Here is a 22,818-nt window from a genome sequence, read left to right as displayed (position 1 = left end):
GTACAAAAAATGTCTGTTATATATATGTACGTTCTTAAATACGTTCTTAAATATCTGAACAATACAATTTCTATTAAAATTTCAAACAAAACATAAATTAGGAATAAAATAAATGATAACGGGCCTACACAGTAGCCTGAAGTATACCGTATTTAACAATTTCATGCTGACTTAGGTCGTTCGGGATTTTTACGATCATATAATGTAGGTACGTTGTTCGATTAGTTAAATAGATTTAAAGCCATAATAAAACATTTTCGTCGAGGCCAGCACTTTGATTTTTTACATTTATTTTACGTGATATATTTTCAAAAGTTTTTTTTTCTCCATAGAATCTTAAATATCCTAATACACTTTAATTGTTTGACAGCTGGACTATTTACAATTGTAGTGATAAAAATATAAGGTTTAAATCTGAAAGCTCCGTTACTTCGTCGTCAATATGACAAATGGAAATAAGAAATGGATTTTCCCATCGGTTTTTCAATTTTGTTTGATCAGCTTATATCATGATCTTTCAACATAAATTCTGATTTCATTAAAACGGACGATCATTAGGAAATCCTGATAATTTAAATTCCATATCAATATATGGGTAAGTGAACAACGCATTTCAGCACAATTATTTCCGCTCATTCATTTATAATACCTTTTTAATGAAATCGTTAGCAAATGATTCAAAATTGTTTTTTTTTTTTTTTTTAATTTTAACTCTTTTGATAGTATTACAATATAATTAAATTCTAATTTACTCATTGAAATAAAACATTACTAAATTAAAAAAAAACTTATATTTGTTGCTTGGAAAAATGGAAATATTTTCTTTTTCTATGGAAAAATATTTAAATACCTATACTAACTTTTTAAATCACAATTTCATTATACCCAATTTACAAAATAAGATTTATTTTAAATGCGCTATAAAAATCAATTCATGAATAAAGCTTAATATGGAATAATAATTATAGGATAAATCTGTCAAGAAATGACGTATTGTTTTGAATGTTTTGCTTCAAGGTAATTTCGAAAGCCAAAAAATCAACTTACTAAGAAATAATCAACGGTGCACATTTTATATAAAAGACATTATTCAATAATTACATGTACCAAGATTATTGAAATTATTTGATTTATAATCGCCAAAATTATTTAAAATTAAAATTTGAAGTAAAAAATATTTTTGTAACTCTTTGGTCAATACATTATTATCTCTTTCCGGGTTTGTATATTGCACAACGCAATGTAACATAACGTGCATTTTTGTATCCATCAAAATTAATTTGATTATTTTTACCGTGATTTGCTCTAACAGAAGAAATAAATGTATCTTTTTTTAATGGAAACATGTTATTTGAATGCAAATTCATAAAATATTGTTAAATAACAGTGCATTCCGATTGCTGATACAGAAGAGAAAGGATTTTTATTTTACACTACATCGAATAAATTTTAGTTATGGTTTTGAATGTTTGCGGAACAATCGAATTTATTTTCGAGTAATTTCAATGTGGTTTGCCATCGCTGTGTTGAAACAATCTATTTTATGCAATTTACTGTATGTTAGTCGTTTTTTAAACAATTACACTCGGACACGTTATTAAAAACTAGCATTCAATTATTCGTACCAATTTCTTGAAATAAAGTTTTGGTGGGAATCGATGCAACTTTTATTTATTTCATAAAATATTTTCAGTGCAAAATATTTGGATATTTGCTGGGTTTGCGCAGACTTATTCCATATCTTAAGACTTTTATTGCTGTTGAGGTATTAATAAATTTGCGATAACAACTACCATGTTTTGACACTTACATTTTTACTCTAATTGTTATTAATTTTTTTGTATGAATATATCTTTGTATGAATATTATTTATTGATTCGGCATTAACTTTGTGGAATGACATGATTATTTTAATTAAATTAAACACTTGAATAATCCACTGAATTGAGTTTTATTTTTATTTACGACTAGTTTCAAAAACGACAATTGTTTTCATCTTCTGGTACAAATTAAAACTAACGAATGAAAATATATTTAGGTGTATATATAAAACTGCGAAAAGTCTAAGAATTAGAATTAGAGAACATCGTCGTGGTCTAACAAGTAACTATTTTTCGGAATTTCGCAAATCATATCATGGAAACTAACCACTCATTTGACTCTCATACACTTATATTATTACACTCTGTTCCAAATAAAGGTCAAGTCATGAATAATTTAGAAAATTTAGAAATACATAAAAATTTAAATCCAGATAAAAACAATAATTAATAATATACTGTTTCAAAATACGTCACCATTATTATCAATGTTTCCTTTTACAAAAAATGTTGTTCCTTAACCCCCCTACCTATATTTATTAACCTAAATATACACCTAAATATATTTTTATTCGTTGTTTTAATTTGTCGTTTTCGAAACTAGTAAATAAAAATAAAACTCAATTCAGTGGATTATTCAATGTTTAATTTAATTAAAATATCTTTGTATGAACACATTTAAAATATTATGACACAATATCATTTATAACACATAGAAAAAAATCAGATTATTAGAATATCGAACCTTGTTTTCTCATATGAATATTAAGGCAACAGTACATTCTTACTTTTCGTTAAAAATTGAACACATCGGTCAATTTTATAAAGACTTTAAAAATATTGCCACAGTATACGTACTGAAAGATATATTATTAGCTACATACTTTTTAAGTATATGGGAATTTATATTTAGTAAATACTTTCATAAAAATTTAAAATATAATGTTTCTAATTAAAAACATTTTTTTAGATTGGATAAGATCAAAGAATCTAACAGGATACCTGAGAAGTCAAATTGAAATTCTAGGGCAGAACAGTTATTTTTCTAATGCTACAATTAATATACCTTCATTTATTTAATACGATTTCAGATTCAATGTGGCTCATTTTCAAAGTAAAAAATATAATACACATGAGGCACAACATAATTGACGCTATATTCCGATCTATGTAAATATCCACTTTAATTAATATCACAAATGCTTTGAATATTATTAGTTATGTGTGCTTTACTTAACTATTATGTCATTACCTAATGGCTACAATTCATATAAGAACATAATCCCTTATGCAACACTGTCTTCTGTTTATTTGCAACTGAATCATTTTGATCGCCTAGATCTGGGGAACATATCTCTTATATGTGCATTGCGTCACAATTGGATCAATCCATTTAAGGAAAATGCTCTGTTTCTCAAAATTGAATCCTAAAATAACTTTTTTTTACAATTTTATTAAATTACATAGAATATTGTTTAATATTCTCAGGGGTTTTATATAAAACTCATATTGGGACTATTTCATTATCTCAGATATAGAGACGTATATATTCATGTAAACATTTGAATAAAAAAAATATTTCTTTAATTATAATATTACAAACAAATTTATTGATGACATTTAAATATCACAAGAAAAGATAACAAAAAAATCCAAACAATGGCAAGCCATTTTTGCAAAATTCCTTTAAAATAATAATTTATAAATTTTATTAACTATTAAAATTAAGGAGAACATAATATTCAATGATCAAAATATCACATAACTTACGAACGTGTTTTATTAGCATATGTACGAGTATATACGAAAACTTAATAAAAAAATCTATCAGCTCCTTTAAATTATAGATTTAATCGATATTAAACTGAAATATGAATCTGGCTTAATTATGCCATTTCTAAACTCCTAACCTCCTATATCTCAAAATAGTATTTATCACGTATATGACTTTGTATTTAACCTAACCCTAAGACTTTGTTATATATAATACACGTACTAGATACAAAGTTACGACATCAATAAAGGCTGCCTTCTACCCCTAGGAAGATATCAGATAAATACGTGTTATATACTGTACTAGAACTAGCCATACGGGAGAAAAAAGGCATAGGGCAGCAGGACAGGAAAGGGGGTTTTGTTTTATTTTTACACGAGTAAAGTTTGAGAATCGCCTAGATAGGGAATTGCATCGAGCGGTAGCGAACTCGGTTAAATCGTTTCAGTCTTAAAAACTGCTATTGCATAATACGGAATACTGGCAATAGATGTCGAAGCTAGAATTCGCAACTTGTTTTGCAACACTTACTGCTTTATAATAGTAGGTTTTTATGAATAAATACCTACATTTACTTAAAATACCATTCAAGTAAAAAATAACAATAAAAATAATAACAAGGCTGAGATAAGCATTATCGATAAAATTAAGAAAGTTGACTTGAGATAGTTTGGGCAGGTGAATCGAATGAATGAAGAAGGAATAGTAATAAAAATATATGAGGCGAATGTAGTCGCAAATAGAAGCAAAGGAATACTGAGGGAAATTTGGCATGATCAAGTACATATTTCAAATGCTTAAAAGTGGTCAGGACAGGAGTTGGAATAATCGATGGGTAGGAATGAGGAGATTCATGAATGTGGAAGAGGCGAAGATTATTTGCAAAGATTGGCAAGGCATTATATTTCCTCTGCCTACCCCTGCGAGGAAGCGGTGTGATAATTAGTGTGTTAGTTTTTGTTAGACCAAGTCGACACTGCATTAATCTGATAAGGTGCCCTTTGCACCATCGTGCAGATAGGGTAGACCAAAAAAGAGTAGTGATGCAGTTTATCTAATTTTAGATACGAACTTTGTGTCCAGAAAATTGTAACGTATAAATATTTTTTCTATATTAAAAAAATATGTATATTTGTTTATATTAAAAACATAATAAAATAAGAACTTAACGATGTTATAAATCGTTAAAATAATTGTCACTCAATATAATCAAATGTATATCAAAATTGTTTTGTCGATTTGGTGCTTACTACCATATTCCATCATAACACTTATATTGAATCATAATAAGTGTAATCTTAAGCAATTCCTTTACCAAAACCAGTGAATAGATTTTAGTGTCGTGTTCTACAATTCTACATGTACAATAAAGCTCATTTTGAAAGCTTGCCCAACATCTAGTACATTTCAAACAAATCTCCAATATCCTCTCAATAAATCATTAACCATTTCCTAACGTTAACATCGTTGATGCAAGTAACTAGTGGACCATTCGCACATAAACCAGTTTGTGACGGAACCTAAAACCGAATAACCGGTTCACACGGGCCAAACTTAGCACTCGCATTGTCGGCCAGTGTTTCAGCGTTAGAGATGTCACGGAGTCGTAAACTTGGTCCATGTTGGCTGTGGACATGAGTACAGTAAAGCCTCGATATAACGGACCAAGTGGGGGGGAGGGCAAGTGTCCGTCAAAGCCGAAAGTAAGTTTAATAAAAAAAAAATAATAATTAAAAAGCTTTAGATAAACATAAACAATGCAAAACACAAACAAAATTATATTTGTCGTATTCGGACACTTGTCGTAAAGTAACGTTGCTGTTTGATATCGACACGCTTGCTTTCGGTAATCCTACCTTGGAAAAGGAATCAAGTTTTGTTTGCAATTTTGAAGTTTTGCGATGTAATATAATTTGTGATTATCATGGCCTGTAAAAATTGTTTACATGCGGCGACACTTGAATCTAAGCATGTTAAAAAATATTTATCTTCTAACCTTTATCCACACCTAATGGTGCACAGGGCACTGCATCGTATTGACGCAGTGTTATCTTGATCGTTACTTACACGAAGGCAAGGTGATCACGCCTGCACTTCAGGGACCAGTCCAGGGTAATATTAAATAAATATTAGAGCGTTAAATCAGTTATATTCGAAGTTCGTTAAGAAGAGGTCCGTTATATCTAGGTTTTACTGTATGAACATATTTACTAACATCCTGATCTCCTGAACAGATTCCATTTGCGTAACATGCCGTATGGCCATTATTGCTCACAGCATTTCGTAACAAGGATATACTGCGTTTGAACGTATCAAATTATATTACGAAAATCAAAAGCTTTCTATTGTAACTGTTTGGTTCAAATTCCTGTTTCCATTTTCAACTAAGCACTTTAGTCTGTTTTGATAATAAATTTAAATATATCTTTCATATTTATTACATTTATTTCATTTATCATACACATTATTACAAATATCAAAATACAATAATGAATCCTCACTGGGTTTCCTCGTACGGAGAGCATATTTGATAATACCTAACAATAAATTTATGATACTTAAATAAATCATTAATTCGTTTTTTGGTTATTACAATTCATAAAATCATGGATGACATTGCCAAATGACACATTCTACAATATATTGAATCACTATACAATTATTAGTGTCTCTTTTAAAAATATTTATAACATTGTCTAGAACATAGAAGTAGATGATACAGTTTTAACATTAATAACCATTTTTAATTTAAGTTTTACTTGGTTATTACCACTATTCATTAAAATCTATTGAGATACGTATTTCGATTCATTCCGCGTGCGTTTGAAAATAATGCGGGATGCATCAAACACCTGTCACAATAGATTTTAAGAAAATTACGATTTTACAATGATTTCAAATCATTTTAAATATTAAAATTATTACGTTTTTTAAGCTAAACAGCTTTTAAAAATTCAGACAAACAACTGTCCAAGTTTATCCAATATTCAATTGAAATAAATTCGTATTTTAACGATACATAACAAGTTTAACGTGTGTCATATGACCTAATACTTAATGTTTCTCTTGTCACCAGAACTCCGTGAAGCCTTTGAAGCCGAGGCTCAGGAAATAAGGAGACCTCGTCTATTGCTGACTGCTGCCGTACCTGTGGGTCCTGATAACGTCAAGAGCGGATATGACGTCCCAGCTGTTGCCAGGTACACTACTTTTATTATATAACTTTAAAGTAATTTGGAAAGGTTAAATTAATAAAATCATATTTAATCTTACACATTTCAAGTCTACTACATATGTTAACTTCCCGATAGTACATATCCGTCGTGTTGTAACCTATTTTATTAATGTATTAATGGTAAAGATATTTATGCAGGCATTATCAACACATTTCTGAAAATAATAATCTTTCTACAAAAAATCTTTATTTTGCTTATTTAATAAGTTTTCATTCTTCAGGCTATGGTTGTTTCGTAGAATTTCAGAATAGATAATTTTATAAATATTTCGGAAACATGTTTATGATACTTAAAATAAATAATATTTTTATGTCAGTCTACACCTGTGACATGTAAAAACACGTTATTTTAAAGAGATTTTTTACTGTAATGGCAGCGACATAGGTTAAAAGCAACAACAATACACTCGATACTAAACATTGATTCTTTTGCTTAGCATTTTCAGTGTTGTCAATTGTATCGTTGCTTTTCAATAATTCCATTGCGTCACAAGCAAAACGTACTAACAATTCGAAATTTATGCATACAGGTTTGTATGTTATTTGGTATGTCTGTAATAGTATTATACCCAAAAAGCTTACATTTAAGTTAACTTATTAAACAATTTTGATTTATCATTTATTTATAATAATAAATAAAATAAAACATTTATTGAGAAAACTTTAAAAAAAACTTTTATTGAACTTAGTTACTCCCACTATCGTGGGTCAAGATTCATATTGCTAATAAATCTAAGTATATTTCGTGGGATGATGGCGAATTAATCACTAGTTGGATGTCTTTGTACGAAATTTATAGTCTGCTATATTGAAACACCAACTGAATTATTATTATGTAGGTAGCCTATTTATGAATAATAATTAAGTTTCCTTCAGTACTTTTTTCTTAACATATGAAATAAATGTACGTAGACATTATTAAAGATATATGTTTATTGAAGGACATACAATAAATATGCAATGGTTGATAGAAATAATATACAATTTAATTAATTGATTTGATTATTTGCATTCTAAAAAAATCAGCGTCAATCCAAATTTTACACATCCAAAATAAAACCGAAAAGAGGAAAAGCTATCTACACTATAAAGTTTGAAAAGCCTATATCAATCAAATAAAAATATTTCTTACAGAATATGATACCTACGTCGATTTGAAAACACAATTCGGAAGCTATATCTCTCACAAATATTGAGCTTTATAAATCATGGCTCGAATTTTCCAATGTTCGTGTAGTTCATACGAAAGCTGTCTGATCTAAATTATAACTGTTAGAAAGAAATTTAAAGGGCAGTGATTTAGAAATATGGTAATATTTATTAATTTTTCGTTAAATTTTGGATTTCATTGGACGTTTTTTTTCTCCGCAGTTATTTGGACTTCATCAACCTGATGGCCTACGATTTCCACGGTAAATGGGAACGCGAGACCGGACACAACGCCCCACTCTACTCGCCTTCCTCAGACTCCGAATGGAGGAAACAGCTGTCCGTAGATCACGCAGCCAATCTCTGGGTCAAGCTCGGAGCGCCGAAGGAAAAACTTATCATCGGTAAATAAAACACAATTTCACAAATACAATTCTAAATGTTCCACATTTCTAAAAGACCCTTTACCTACCGTATACCCCCTTTCGTTAAATAATTTATGAGATCTCCAAGTTTTTTTCAGTACCTACAAATAAAACACGTTGATTTCCGGTTTGCTGTTTCTCAAGGTAGCTTATTTTGCTATAGAAAAAGTACTGTAGTACCAATTGATCGAGTTATATATTATATCATTTTTTGACATCTCATCAAAGATGAAGAAGAATATGGAAATGTGGGCATTTATGGGGCTGACTACCATCATAGGCTGGTTTAAGTGATCACTCATAATGATGTATAGTAATATATTAGCTAGTATTTTTACTGAATAAGAGACAAATTTCATTATTCATGATAACAAATACAATACATCAGAACTGTAATAAGATAAATGTAGTCTTACTTGACAGGCACTGTAGCGTAGTTGGGTAGACGCTCGAAACTGGCATCACGGGTTCGATTCCCGCCAATTGCAAAAATGTATTTTTTTCAATTGATCCGGGCATTTGTTATGTATTTTTCACATATACCTTTCCTATTCTCACTATCCTACCTGCAGACAAGCCGCTTAAATAGAGACTTTGCGGGTAATTCCTTTATTGAAGTAAAAATAAACACAAATTATACTTACCTCATTTAAGTATTTGCTAAGAAATATAGTATTAAACTTACTTCTACATATTTTTAAATTTTTTTTAAAAAAATTCTTATTTTTATATACAAATTTACTTATCAAAATTTCATGTTTAAAAATCTTGCATTTCAACCTTGGACTTTACAAATCACACTCAAGTATGGTATACTCACTTATATTAAATTCAAAAATTTGAAAAAATAAACGTATATAGCAAGCTGGCATTTAAATTCATAATGTCAACTAAATATTTTAATATATTTTTCTTACTTTGCGATCTGACTTATCGGACAATTTATCAACGTTGAATGACCATGACGCAAGTAACAAAGCGTTTCCTGGTTAAAGTAATATTTGATCTGAAATTGACAAGTCCTATTGTTTCTTAGAATTCGTAAGGTCTCTATAGATTAAAATACATTAGTCATATAGAAAAATTTGTTTGATTGGTCAGTATGTGATTCATTGATACTATTCCAAATTTATGATTTTTACTACAGAAACATATATCATGTCGTTCTGTGAATCAATTAAACAAAATTACTAATTTTTATTACATTTTTACATTGAATGTGTTTCAAGTATTTATTAATACAGTAGTTTATTCATTGGTGATTTTATATGATGTTATTCTTGTTGATTTTACGTGATTCATAATATGTTTCATTGATTTCAAACGAAATGCTTCCTGCAATATTTAAAAAAAATATTAAATGAAAATTAATTTTAAAAAATGTTGCATTTTAAATTGGATAAGAACAAACAATACTGTGGTATTCAAATGGTATTTATACAGTATTTTATTTAAAGATAAATGAAGTTCTTGTGAATTATTTTTTAAAAAATAACCAGATAAAAATCAATGTTTACACATTTTGACAGTCTAAATAGCGCTTTATTTCATATTAATCTTATAGTAAAAGACGAAAAGATCAGTTGATTCAACTTATAATTAAAGTAAAATCCCAGGATTACATTTTTGGGGCTTATGACCTACTTTTATTGATATTGATCATTTCATTACCAATATGTAAAAACTTTTTTTTTATAAATACATATTATTATGATTTTGACAAATTTTGAAATTACCTGAAACAAAGATTATGTGCACAATACATTCGTAATTTTTTACTTCTTTGTAAAGTAAATTAGTTGTTCGTTTCCCTGTCAAATACACCCAATATATTTGTACTTGATTAACATATTTATTCAAAAACCAGTGATATGAATCTCATGGATTTTTCGTGATATCTGAATGACTGATGACCGTCAGTAGCATTAATAATCAATATGAGGAAGTGCATTCAAAAGTTCGACATATTTCTGTGGCTCTAAGGTATAACATCATAAGTCAAATAAAGAAATTATTCAATCTGTTAGGTGTAATTATAAATTTTTAAATGTTGACTGTCATATTATGAAAAATTAAATAATATTGTTATTTGCGTACTTAGTTTATATAAGTTTATACTTAAGGGAACTGGCTTTTTCTAAATATATTTCATACTGATTGAACATTGCATCAGCTTCTTTGTCTCATTTTAAGTACCCTATACAGTTTAGTAAACCAAAGAAAAATTAATCAGGTTTTTTAGCATCTGCTACCACAAGTGATATACTGAGACCACAAATATCACTGTACTCGAACAGTAGCTTATTTTTCAAAGATTATTTTATTCGCCATATATTAATGTAACAAATTTAACATCCATTTCATTATTGATGATAAGACATATTGGACAGGAAGGAAAGCTAGTCTTGCTGTTAACAAATATTATAATAGTATCTACGAATGAATAAATCAATTACATATTAATTTATAAAAATTATGCTTTATAATTACCGTAAATTAGATATTAAAATAAAGTATGAAATTAGTTGGTTTTTGAAGATAATTTATTCAAATATTTTATGTCTAAAAACGTAGGTATTTAGAAGTTTTAAGCTTTCGCCGTAAACTAAATATATTTTTTAGAAGAATAGAATTTTTCATTTAACAACTTCAAATATTAATAGTTCTTAATCTCCTGTCTATTCTAATATTTTTGCAGATGAGCCACCTTAATTGGATCTATCAATGTAATTTTAATACCGTATAATACAAATTTAATTAAATAAACTATTAACTATATGTTGACTTGCAATGGTGCACCTCTGGGTCGTAGATTTAACTTTCAGTATCTGCAGACCTATCGAGTCACGTCAATTTTGCATGATGTATGAGTGGTTGCTATACCAATTTTTCTGTCTGCAGGAATGCCGACATACGGAAGGACTTTCACGCTGTCTAACCCGAGCAACTTCAAGGTAAACTCCCCGGCGAGTGGAGGAGGCAAGGCGGGCGAGTACACCAAGGAAGCCGGATTCCTTGCTTATTACGAGGTAACTAATCTTAAACTAATTACTACGGATATATTTAAATAATGAAACTTAACGTAAATTGTTTGTTACCACTCGGTTAAGGCGGATCAATTATTGGTGTTAATATTGTTTATAATTAGTTTATTTTCTAGTATTAATCCGGGATCCTGTGAACATCTATTTGTCCTACGTTATATCGAAATTCAAATTGAAAGAAATTGACTGGTTTGGCCCAGAATAAATGCTTTTTTTTTCAGACAAAAAATACCATTAAAAACCAAATTTCTGATTGTTATTTAAATCAAAATTTATCAAAAACTGATTCGAATTTAATATGCAATTACATCAACTAAAAATGTGTTTCTCCAGTGAAAAATTATTTGTCACTTAAAACAAATAATAAGGGTATATGAAATACTTTTCTTTTTTTAAAGAAAGGGATAATTTTTGTGTTCTTTTTATAAATACAAATGATAAAAGTTGTTGGCTTTAGAGCTTTTTAATAAAAATTAAGGTATGGTAAGTAGAGCAGACTCGAACTCTGAAACTCTGACTCAGAATTCGCGATACTAACCCGTCTATAATGTTTCTTTGACTTAAGGATGCTCGCTTGATATAGTCCTAACAATTAAATCAGTAATATTGCAATTAATTGGTCTTTTTTTATTCGACTTAACATTTTGTATAACTAAATCATGTGCATAATTTAGGTAATCGAAATACAGTTTCATTCCGTTCCCAGAAACTGTATAATTTGCCCTATAGAGAGAAAACTTCAAGTTTTTGCTAATGAATAGGCTTTTAGTGCCACAAAAAAACATTCTCAAGTATTATAGAGTAGACGTTCACTTCACTGAGTTATTAAAATTAAATGAATGAACTTATGCTACCTTACGCTCAAATGAATTTTAAAATTGAATAAGTATTTTACTTTCGTAACCGAGTATTTTCTGTCATATTGTATAACGGTCGCCAAGCTGTTGGAATCAACAAGTTTTAGCTAATTATGTTGTAATTATAATTAAATCAGCTGTTGGTGTTAAGTAGACCGCATCGATACGCATGATTCAGTCAAATAAGTTTTTTTAAACTAATGATTAAAAAATAGTATTGTACGCAATATGTGTTGATTTTGGCTTCCGTTTTAGAATGAATGTTTTTATTATTTTTTATATTGTCTTCTTCCTCTATTGCATCTTATCTTTATACATATTTAATGTGTATTTTTTAAATCTTTTTTATTCCAACTTAGAGTTGGAACATGTGACGATTTTTAGAATTTATATCTATACGAGTTTGTACGAGCATTATTAATATTTAAAATCCATAACTTAACCGCAATACTTTTTTCAAAGGAATAATCTTACTTTATTTTAGAGGTTTATCTGCAGGAAGGTAAGTAAGAATAGGGAAGATAGATTTAACAAACAAAAAAAATACAAACACTCAGACCGATTGAAAACAAATACTGTGGATAAAAATATGGTGAGTTTTCAAACGCGAGACGCCAGTTTCACAGTCGAGCGTCCACTTAAATCACCGTATGCCTATTAAATACAAAACTATTGGAAAAACAGTGTACCTAGATCGCTAGCCGGTAATATTTAGAAGCTTGCTTGTGAAGCCATTTAAGAAAGCATTTGATTTATCCAACTAAAATCAAACTGATTATATTTAATATCAACATCAACATTTTTATTTTATTTTTACCTGTCAATGGGAACATCTTTAGTTCTCGAAATTAGTCGTGTTTACATTATTAAACTCCCCTAAAAGTTTTCTTGTACAAGTGTTTTATTTTCATATTTACATCATCATGTCATTCTCCAAAGTTAAAGCCAAGTCAAGCAACAATAATGTGCCGTATGGTTAGTTAGTATTAATCTTATTCCAAACAACACAGTAGGAGAACAATGCACCGAAAAAGAGACAAATAGAGACATTTCTTGAATGTTTTCCGCAGATACTTTGTGGTACATTTTATAAACTTTATAAAATTAATCAACTTTGTTTTAACCACTTTAAAAAAAGTGGTTGAAACAAAGTTGATTAATTTGATAAAGTAAATAGAGACATTCACTAGCGACCGATATAACATTTCTGCATCATATATTATTGCATTTTCACTAAGGTTTCCCACATTTGATCAGATTTGCGAATTGCTGCAAAATGGCGCTGCCTACGTTTGGGACGAGGAGATGAAGGTACCCTACGCAGTGCACGGCGACCAGTGGATCGGCTTCGATGATGAGAGGTCCATCAGGAACAAGATGAGATGGATTAAAGACACAGGATTCGGAGGAGCGATGGTCTGGACTGTGGACATGGATGACTTCAAGGGAGACGTTTGCGGAGGAGGAGTCAAGTACCCACTCATCGGGGCTATGAGGTAAATAAAAAAAATATTGCAACATTTTGAGTGTGTCCAAATACTTGTTACATATCGCTCACTCCTTTCATGAACGTCATAAATAAAAAATCATCAATTTTCAGTTGTGTATGTTTTCAGAATGCCCATAAAATGTACTTTATCCCAGCAAAAGAGGCATATTTTTATTTTAATATTTACTTGCTACACGGCAGAAAATGTTCTTTTTGCAATATTTTTAAATTGCTTAATATTGTATTTTTCAAATGTAGAAAAAACCCTCAGGTTTTACCTAAAAAGATCTGTTGCACAGTAAAAGTTCAATAAGTGGCTAGATATTTATTTTTAATACATTTTGTTATATTTTTAAACTTTAAAAACGTTCTCCATAAAAATCAAGTTTTTTGATTTATGACGTTCTTGAAACGATATGTTTGAATTATCTGCAATTAGGAGTTATTTTTTACATTTTTTTTTAATCTCAGCATTGATGAAGAAGAATATGGAAGCCTGGGCATTTACAGGACTTACAACCGTCATAGTCTAGTTTAAGACTTTACACACGTGAAACGTTCGGTAGAATTGGTGAATGTTACACGTGTGTAAAGTGATCACTTAGACCAGCCTTTGAAGGTCGTAAACCCCGTTATAGCCCAGGCATCCATATTCTTCTTCATCAATGTTGAGATGTTAAGAAATAATTTTAAAAATACTGATTTAATAATATAAGTAAACTTAATAATTTATAGATTATACTAATAGTACTATCTATCGAAATAGAAACAGCTTTCTCTAACAATGATGTATACATAATATGTCTTCATACATAAATTTACTAAAAATAAATCTGCAATAATAGGTGTAGGTATTTATGCATCAGTCGAACTGTTCTTTCAACTTATGTTTTAACTTATTGGTAAAATTATATTTTGTATTGATAAACATTTGATTTGTCAATTTAATGCATAAGTACAAAGATACTTATGTAAATATACGAGTATACGATTTTTTTAAATCACAGGGCATCCAATCTGTCATTCGCTGGTTTGAGTAATCACTTCGTATGTTGTGCAACATTCACCATTTTCCCTATTAAAAACAACAAAATACTCAATTATCTAAAATTATTTAATATATACAATATTTGGAGTCACGAAAAAGATTTATATACTCTCGTATTCAGTACAATAAGTGCTTCCGATATTTGTTATAATTTGTTTTACTCACATTTATAATTACGGTAAATTACAAAACTTTCGTATTGCCATTTCAACAACTTTTTAAGGAAATAATTATTTTAAATATCAATATGTTTACAACAATAAAAATTATTTGATTTCCGGTAACATTTTTCATGTGATGGTTTTATGCTTCTATAGGGAGGAATTGCGTGGAATCTCGAGAGGAAAGGACGCCAAGGATGTAGACTGGGAGAAGGTAGCTCAAACCCTGGTTGTAGAAGTGACTGAGAAACCCCTCCCCATCAAGATCAGTGTGGCTGAAGTCCTAAACAAGGTCCGAAAACCTTCCAAGAGGGTCAATATTAAGGCTGGAACTGCTCTCGATGACAAAAACAGTAAGTTTAGAAAATTATTTTTTTAAGGGATTTGGCGGTTTATTTGTACTCCACTTTAGTTTATTTGTAAATTGTTCAATCAAACACAGTTTTATGAGACAGATAAAAAAAATCGTTTGAAATTGCCATAACTAGGCGAAACAATTGTCACAATATTAATTTTCATGTGTTTTTTAACAATAAAATACAACTTAGTAGACTCAAAAAATATATGTTTGATTTTACAATTAAAATTAAAATGAAGTTCTACTAATCAAAAGCCAAATCAATAAATGAATAAAAATACAGTGTGATTATTTATTTATTTATTTTATTTTTTGGTAATTATACAGCTTGTACATTGAAAATATTTCAAAAAAATAGTTGCATGGACAATGATAAAGCCAATTTAATAATTCCAAATTTATGTTATGAATACTGTTGAACACATATTTGAACACAGTTTACATATGAAAAAGAGAAGAGGGGGTGTGTGTGTGCATACGTTTGATGTTTTAGAATCACATTTTTTAGAAAGGAATAACCCGCAAAGCCTTAACTTTTACAGGCTTGTTTGCAGGTGGGATAGTAAAGTTGGGGAAATGCTCAATTATCTAGTGTTTTTTTTTCACAGTAATTTTTGGCTTGTAATCTCATTTCCCAACACAGATTACTTACAGCTTTATAGGATGTAATTAAAATTTCTTTTCAAAAAAATATATAATTACATACGCCAAAATAATCGCATCCTACTAAAATTACAAACTGTAGTAGGATGCAATCATTCAATTGAATGTGCAGTAGAAGGATGTATGATATATGTTTAAATTGTGAAATAAAGAATGAATTCAAACCTGAGAAAGGAAAATGATTAAATCAAGGAAGGTGTGTTAAGATTGTTCGGAAATATGGAAAAAATGAGTGAAAGAACAACGATTAAACATATCTTTGAGATGAATGTAGCTAAAAGCCAAATCCAAAAAAACGCAGAAGACTTGAGATTATCAAATGTATTAAATTCTTGAAAATGTATAAGTACTTCCATGAATATAAAATAGGCAAAAAAATGCAAAGGAAAAAGTGACATGACATTTTATCCTCTCTCTCTACTGTTTTTTATAACAGCTAATCAAATATATATGGTAAAAATTTAATGTTAAACTATTAATTTTTTTTAAATTTTTCTCACGTTTTTAAGTACACAATTGGACATAAAAACATTCGATATGAGATTGTTTTTTCTCTTCATTATGTCATTGAATGCGCTTTTAAAAAGGTCAAAAGTAATTTACTCTTATTATATTATACTAGCATAATTTATCGTAAATGTCACAAATAAAACAAGTTTGCACATCTCACTGCAATCGATTAATATGTTTTCGTATTTGCTTAGTCAAAAACTTATGTAAGCATATTGTTATATACAACCATAACGTGTCCCTGAAATCATGTAATTTCATTTAGACGTACTTTTGAGATTCTCAAAAAACGTGTAAGGATACATAAATATTGTCGATGTTCTTGACATTCTACTGATTGAAATGTTAACTGTCAACGACAAAATTAAATCATTGATTTAAATGTTCTTAGTAAATTACTAAAAAATGGACACAAAAAAAATTAATATGTAGACATTTATAAAACATCATATTTGCGTAATGGCAAAACTATTAAAACGCGTAACACTTTTTCAGTGTTCTTTTTTGACATATAACTAATTTACTAATTAACCAACCACCACGCCGTTTCTATGCAGGGGTAGGCAGAGAGAATAGAACGCCACACCACTGTCTTTGCAAACGTTATTTACCTCTTTCACGTTCGTGCATCTCCTCATACATACCTGCCGATAAACAATTGACATTTAAAGTGTTATATTTTATTGTTTATAGGTATTCATTCATATATCAATCATGTGCTTTTGTTTTGTTGTTCTCAAGTATTTGAGTATTTTTATTAAATCAAGGATTTTTAAATACTTTAAATCGTTCTTAAACATTAAAGGTTACTAAATATATGGTAAAAATAAGTTAATTTTCACAAAATCTCTTTTAACATTGTTAGACCATAGTACATTTTGTAATTCAACTCACATTTTATACAAAGTATGTACCTACACGTTTTATCTTCTAATTTGTCACTTTTGACTATCCAACCGTATAAGCAATAATTAATCACAAAATTTTCAGCATATTGACCGTTTTTATCTCATGTTTAAATTAAAATTTGATATTTTCAACATGATCAAATAATTGTATAATCAAATAGGTGACATTTAAATAAATTTTGATATATTTTTTGAAAGAATCTTTTCCCATTAGGATTTAATATTCCGTAGAAACGTTGGGAAATTATTCATAATAATATAATTAATAATAAATAAATAATTCATAAAATTGATTTTGTTTCAGTTTTATTGATAAAATAGCATTTTTTTCAAATTGCATTAACTTATACCACAGTTATTCATTAAATCACTGAGAAGAGACATTAATCCAGATTGTATGGTCTCTAACTTAGAAACATGCCACAGGTTCACTTGGCATGAGTTTTCAGACACTTGGTAACAAGAAAAGGGGGAATAATATACTCATTTTATTAACAAACACCAACATTTCCATCCCTTTTCAGTAAGCGGTACGGTTTTGGGTCCCGTTAGATCAAATGAAGCCTATATTCACCATTTTGACTTAAAAAATAATAAATGGGCATTACTAAAATAGAAAATACGTTTAGAGACCTACAAACAGCAATCTCATCATTTTCTAAATTCGTATAATAAAAGTACATTACAATAATGTCATTGTTTGTTCAAAAAGAAAATTCTAACGTGCTCGACCATGCCTCGACTTCTAATCCAACTTATCTCAGTGAACTGATCGGCAATAAAACCATAGAAAGCTAATCGAATAATGTCTCGAATGAAAGTCGTGCTAGGAAATTTTTCACAGGCACGTCACTGTGCGTTTTTTAATATGATTTTCAATTTATTATCATTTACTGCTAAACGCTTCCTACGCGTGCTATGAGCGGTCCATAGACAGAGTTATTAGAACACGATTCTTGGAATGCTACGGCAATGATTTTTAATGGTGTTATAAATTTAATAAGGTTTTATTGATGTTTTAGAATTGAAACGTGACTTGAAGATTATTTTCTAAATGATACAAATTACATGCGTTATTTAACACAATGATTCTAAAAATAGGGAATAAACGTTTTCTGTGAAAATCATTCCTTAGTGAACTTGTTTACCGAAAAAAAGTGAATAAAATAAATGAAAAAAAGGTGGACCAAACGATCAAACATACTTTTAAAATGTTTTAATGATTTTTTGCACAATAATTAATTATACTTTTCTTTAAGACTCTATATTCTATATAATTATTTAATTTCTAAAGTCTTCTTTTCAATGACTGAAGTTTGGAAATTAGTTCTAATGAATTTATGTATTTTCTCACGTTGTTAAAATAGCATTAATCTCCGTCTTTTCTTCCGCACATGGTGCATAGGGCACTATATAGTATAGAAGGTGTGGTATTTTGATTATTAATTTCATGAACAAAAAGGTGATCAGCCTTGCGCTTCATGTACCAGTCCAGGGTCATATAAAATTAGTATTAGACTGAAAAATCACTAATATTTATTTCGACCCTCTTGGTAAGTCTACCACGCTAACCACTTTACTATGGAAAAATAGTATTATGTTGACACTATTTTCTTAAAAATCATTCTTTTCAGAACGTGAGCCGCAAGTGTTCTGCTACATGACGTCATGGTCCCAAAAGAGGCCCGGAGCAGGGAAATTCCTTCCTGAAAACATCGATCCCTTCCTCTGCACCCATCTGATCTACGCTTTTGCCACTCTCAAGGATAACAAACTAGCCGAAGGAGATCCCAAGGATGCTGATATGTACGACAAGATCATCGCTCTTAGAGAAAAGAACCCAAAGCTGAAGGTGTGTAAATAATCTTACATATCTCGATATCATTTTCAAAACTAATTTCGCCTGTGATATGTTCGTTCAAATATTTACTCAATCACTGCTAGCACAAAACCCTTAGAAAAATATTAAAAATGTCACTTGTATGACACAAACATCCCTTTTTGATGTTATTGTGTTTAAAATTATCTTGCAAATCGAAATTATTTAACTATCTACGCTAATCCTTAAATTTGATAAAGCTTGTTTAAAAAATCGCATTCGTAAAACTTTGAATATCAATGTTTCACTGTATGTTTTGAGGTGAGAGATTCTGCAGTCTTTGAACTAATTTCATGAGCGTATTTTTTTTTATATATAACCAATGTAATAATAAACACAACGCACATTTACTTAAATAATTTTAAAAGATCTGCCATGAATAAAATAAAAAAACTATTTTAATTTGTATTATTATCTCCAATTACAGGAGTTATTTTCATATTATTTTTTGACATCTCATCAAAGATGAAGAAGAATATGGAAGTCTGGGCATTTACGGGGCTGACGACCGCCATAGGCTGGTTTAAGTGATCACTTTACACACGTGTAACATTCACCAATTCTACCCATTATTGACAACCACACTACTCAAATTCTTGAAAGTTCTGTATATATGAACCAATTTAGAAACCTTGTTCTTGAATCACTAGAAATTCACTAGAGACATCTATTGGTGAGATGTAAAGAAGCTTTTTATTAAGCAGAAACTCTTATATTAGTATGTGAGGTCCGAATCCTGGATTATAATCACACACATGAGAAACGCCAGAAAATACCATTTTCATTTTTATTATTTAAGGTTATAATTTGACCAGACATTTTATTTACAACATTTTGAGTGTGTCCAAATACTTGTTCACAAAATCTGGATTATTTTAATTTGATGGATTCAGAAGTGTTTAAAGTTATTGATCAAGAAACCTTGGATAAGAACTATAGATATTTTATGATATTCGTATAAGCGATTACAAAGAGGTTCTTGTTTTTTAACCCCAAGTCGTTTCTAATTTTTCATAAAACTAATTTATTTATCACCATTATTTTCCAGATTCTTTTAGCTATCGGAGGCTGGGCCTTTGGATCTACTCCATTCAAAGAACTGACCTCTAACGTTTTCCGCATGAACCAATTTGTCTATGAGGCTATAGACTTCCTCAGGGATTACCAGTTCAATGGATTGGATGTCGACTGGGAATATCCGAGGTAGTTATGAAAAGTGCATACAAAAATATCACAAATTGTAAAAGAAAAACATTTGTTTTTTACCACTTGAGTGTAAAATATATTTATTGCGTAAACTCAAGTAATAAAAAACGAGTGTTTTTTTTCTACAATTTCATTATGTCTTACCACAAAGTGAATGCCGAAACAATAAATAAAACAAAAATATCAGTGTTATCTTTAAGAAATCATTATTTAATTCAAACAATTTTTTATTTTAGGGGAGCTGACGATCGTACTGCTTTTGTCTCACTCCTTAAGGAGCTTCGTCTTGCGTTTGAAGGAGAAGCCAAATCATCAGGTCAACCCCGTCTCATGCTGACAGCCGCTGTACCTGCATCATTTGAAGCTATTGCTGCTGGATACGACGTCCCAGAAATCTCGAAATATCTGGTAACTATAAGTTTTTACTATAAGCTTTTACTATACTATAAGCGTATACTAAAAGCTTTTTTTCTGAATTGTACTTCTTTACATTGTCAAAAAAACGTCAAAAAAGCTTTTACATAAAAAGGCCAGTGAAAACTATGCAAATGCTTTAAGAAAAAAAAACGATTTAAATGATTTTTAGTCAATTCTATTTTATGCTAGTATGAGCTTTTGGGTGTTAAAAATTAAAATTATTTTTAAATATTCTTCGATTCATAAGGCTAGTTATTAATAAAACTTCATTCAGCCTGAAATAATGAATTTACTAGTAGACTTAAATATTCTGATATTGTGTTGATTGATTCTGTTTTCTCAGGGTTCTATAAATAATAAACAATCATTCCCTTTATTAAATGATTATATAGAATAAACTAACACACATGATTTACTTATCAACTCAAATAATGTCTATTTTGACCAACATATTATACTAGTCGCTCGTGGTAAAACCAAATTTATTTATATATTTTATATCGTAACAAGCTAGTAGCACGGTATTCCTTTAATTTTAATTAAACTACTTATATCCTATTTATTGTTTCGGCATTAACTTTGTGGTAAGACATGTTACAATAATTAAAGAAAACACTTCGTTTTATACAGTTTTTTTTAGTTACTATAGACCTGAATGATGGAAGTTCAACTTCTGAAACATGTAGTCTATAATAAAACTCAAGTAGTAAAAAACGAAGTGTTTTCTTTAATTATTGTTACTTTTATCCTAATAGTTGTCAGTATCTGAAACAACTGTTCATATTGTATCTAATATATATTATATTCACTAGGACTTCATCAACGTAATGACCTACGATTTCCATGGACAATGGGAAAGACAAGTTGGACACAATAGCCCTCTCTTCCCTCTGGAAAGTGCCACTAGTTACCAGAAGAAACTCACTGTTGTAAGTACACTACATTATTACGTATTATTATTTTTTTAATTGTATAAATAAAATCGCTGTAATCAGATTATAGCAATCAAGTATTTTTTGTATTGAGAGTACGATTTTATATAAAGCTATAACTTTATATAAAATCGTGCTCTCAATACAAAAAAACCTTTTTAAAAAATAATTTTAATATCACACAATACTTAAATTCACTCAAATCAAATTAATTTCTCAACAAAATTATATCAAATCATGGTTATCAACTCCTGCCTTGTTTTATATATAACATAACAATTTGTATAGCCTCCTACCAGTCTGATGATGTCGGTCACGACGAAACCCGGTCGCTGGTCAAATAAAAATAAAGTGGAAAAGCTAAAAATATTGGTTTCAATCTCATAATATATTAATCAAGTATGATTTTAGATGAAAACCCATTTGGTTTTTAAATGATCAAGAAGGTATCATTGTCAATTTAATTAAAAAATATATTACGTTTTAAGACAGGACAGCCCTTTACTGAATGATAAAAAATATAATACAATAAAGTCGATGATTCATTGTTTGTTCAATTACAAATATTAATTAATAATTTTTAAAAGTGTTTTAACCTGACATGAAACACGTATATGAAAGTCTGAGCATCCCGGGGCTTACGACCTGGCATTCTGCTGGCTTAAGCGATCACTTTATACACTTGTGTACCGTTCACCAGTTTGGCCAATATTGAACACCCATATTGCACTAATTCTTGAAACTTGTATTTTTGCAATATTCTTAGATCTTATCTAATACCGCTAAGGTTTTCAATACATTTATGATTTATGGGCGATTATTACGCCATCAGTTGAGTACTTTTTGAAGTATAAGATTCATCCGAATTATTTCACATATATTGTTAAGAGACCGAGTCTAAAATAACATTTCAATTTTATTATCTATTTTGGTCAGTGTATTA

General features: G+C 29.4%; 1 protein-coding gene across 1 annotated transcript in view; it reads left to right on the top strand.

The window, feature by feature from the left end:
• Cht7 (chitinase 7) overlaps positions 1-22,818 on the top strand; it is a 130,342-nt gene that overhangs the window by 102,836 nt on the left and 4,688 nt on the right. Inside the window, exons 7-15 of the mRNA XM_088273549.1 lie at positions 6,671-6,794; positions 8,201-8,382; positions 11,305-11,432; positions 13,562-13,800; positions 15,159-15,355; positions 19,076-19,293; positions 20,369-20,523; positions 20,763-20,934; positions 21,756-21,872. Coding sequence (XP_088129675.1) covers positions 6,671-6,794; positions 8,201-8,382; positions 11,305-11,432; positions 13,562-13,800; positions 15,159-15,355; positions 19,076-19,293; positions 20,369-20,523; positions 20,763-20,934; positions 21,756-21,872 — 1,532 coding nt within the window. The remainder of the gene's footprint in view (positions 1-6,670; positions 6,795-8,200; positions 8,383-11,304; positions 11,433-13,561; positions 13,801-15,158; positions 15,356-19,075; positions 19,294-20,368; positions 20,524-20,762; positions 20,935-21,755; positions 21,873-22,818) is intronic.

Source organism: Brachycentrus maculatus, unplaced genomic scaffold (assembly GCF_059751285.1).
Source record: "Brachycentrus maculatus isolate JH-2025_06_01 unplaced genomic scaffold, ASM5975128v1 h1tg000589l, whole genome shotgun sequence".
Lineage (NCBI taxonomy): Eukaryota > Metazoa > Arthropoda > Insecta > Trichoptera > Brachycentridae > Brachycentrus > Brachycentrus maculatus.
The sequence above is the reverse complement of the archived record's forward strand: the minus strand, read 5'-3'. Positions and strand labels throughout refer to the sequence as shown.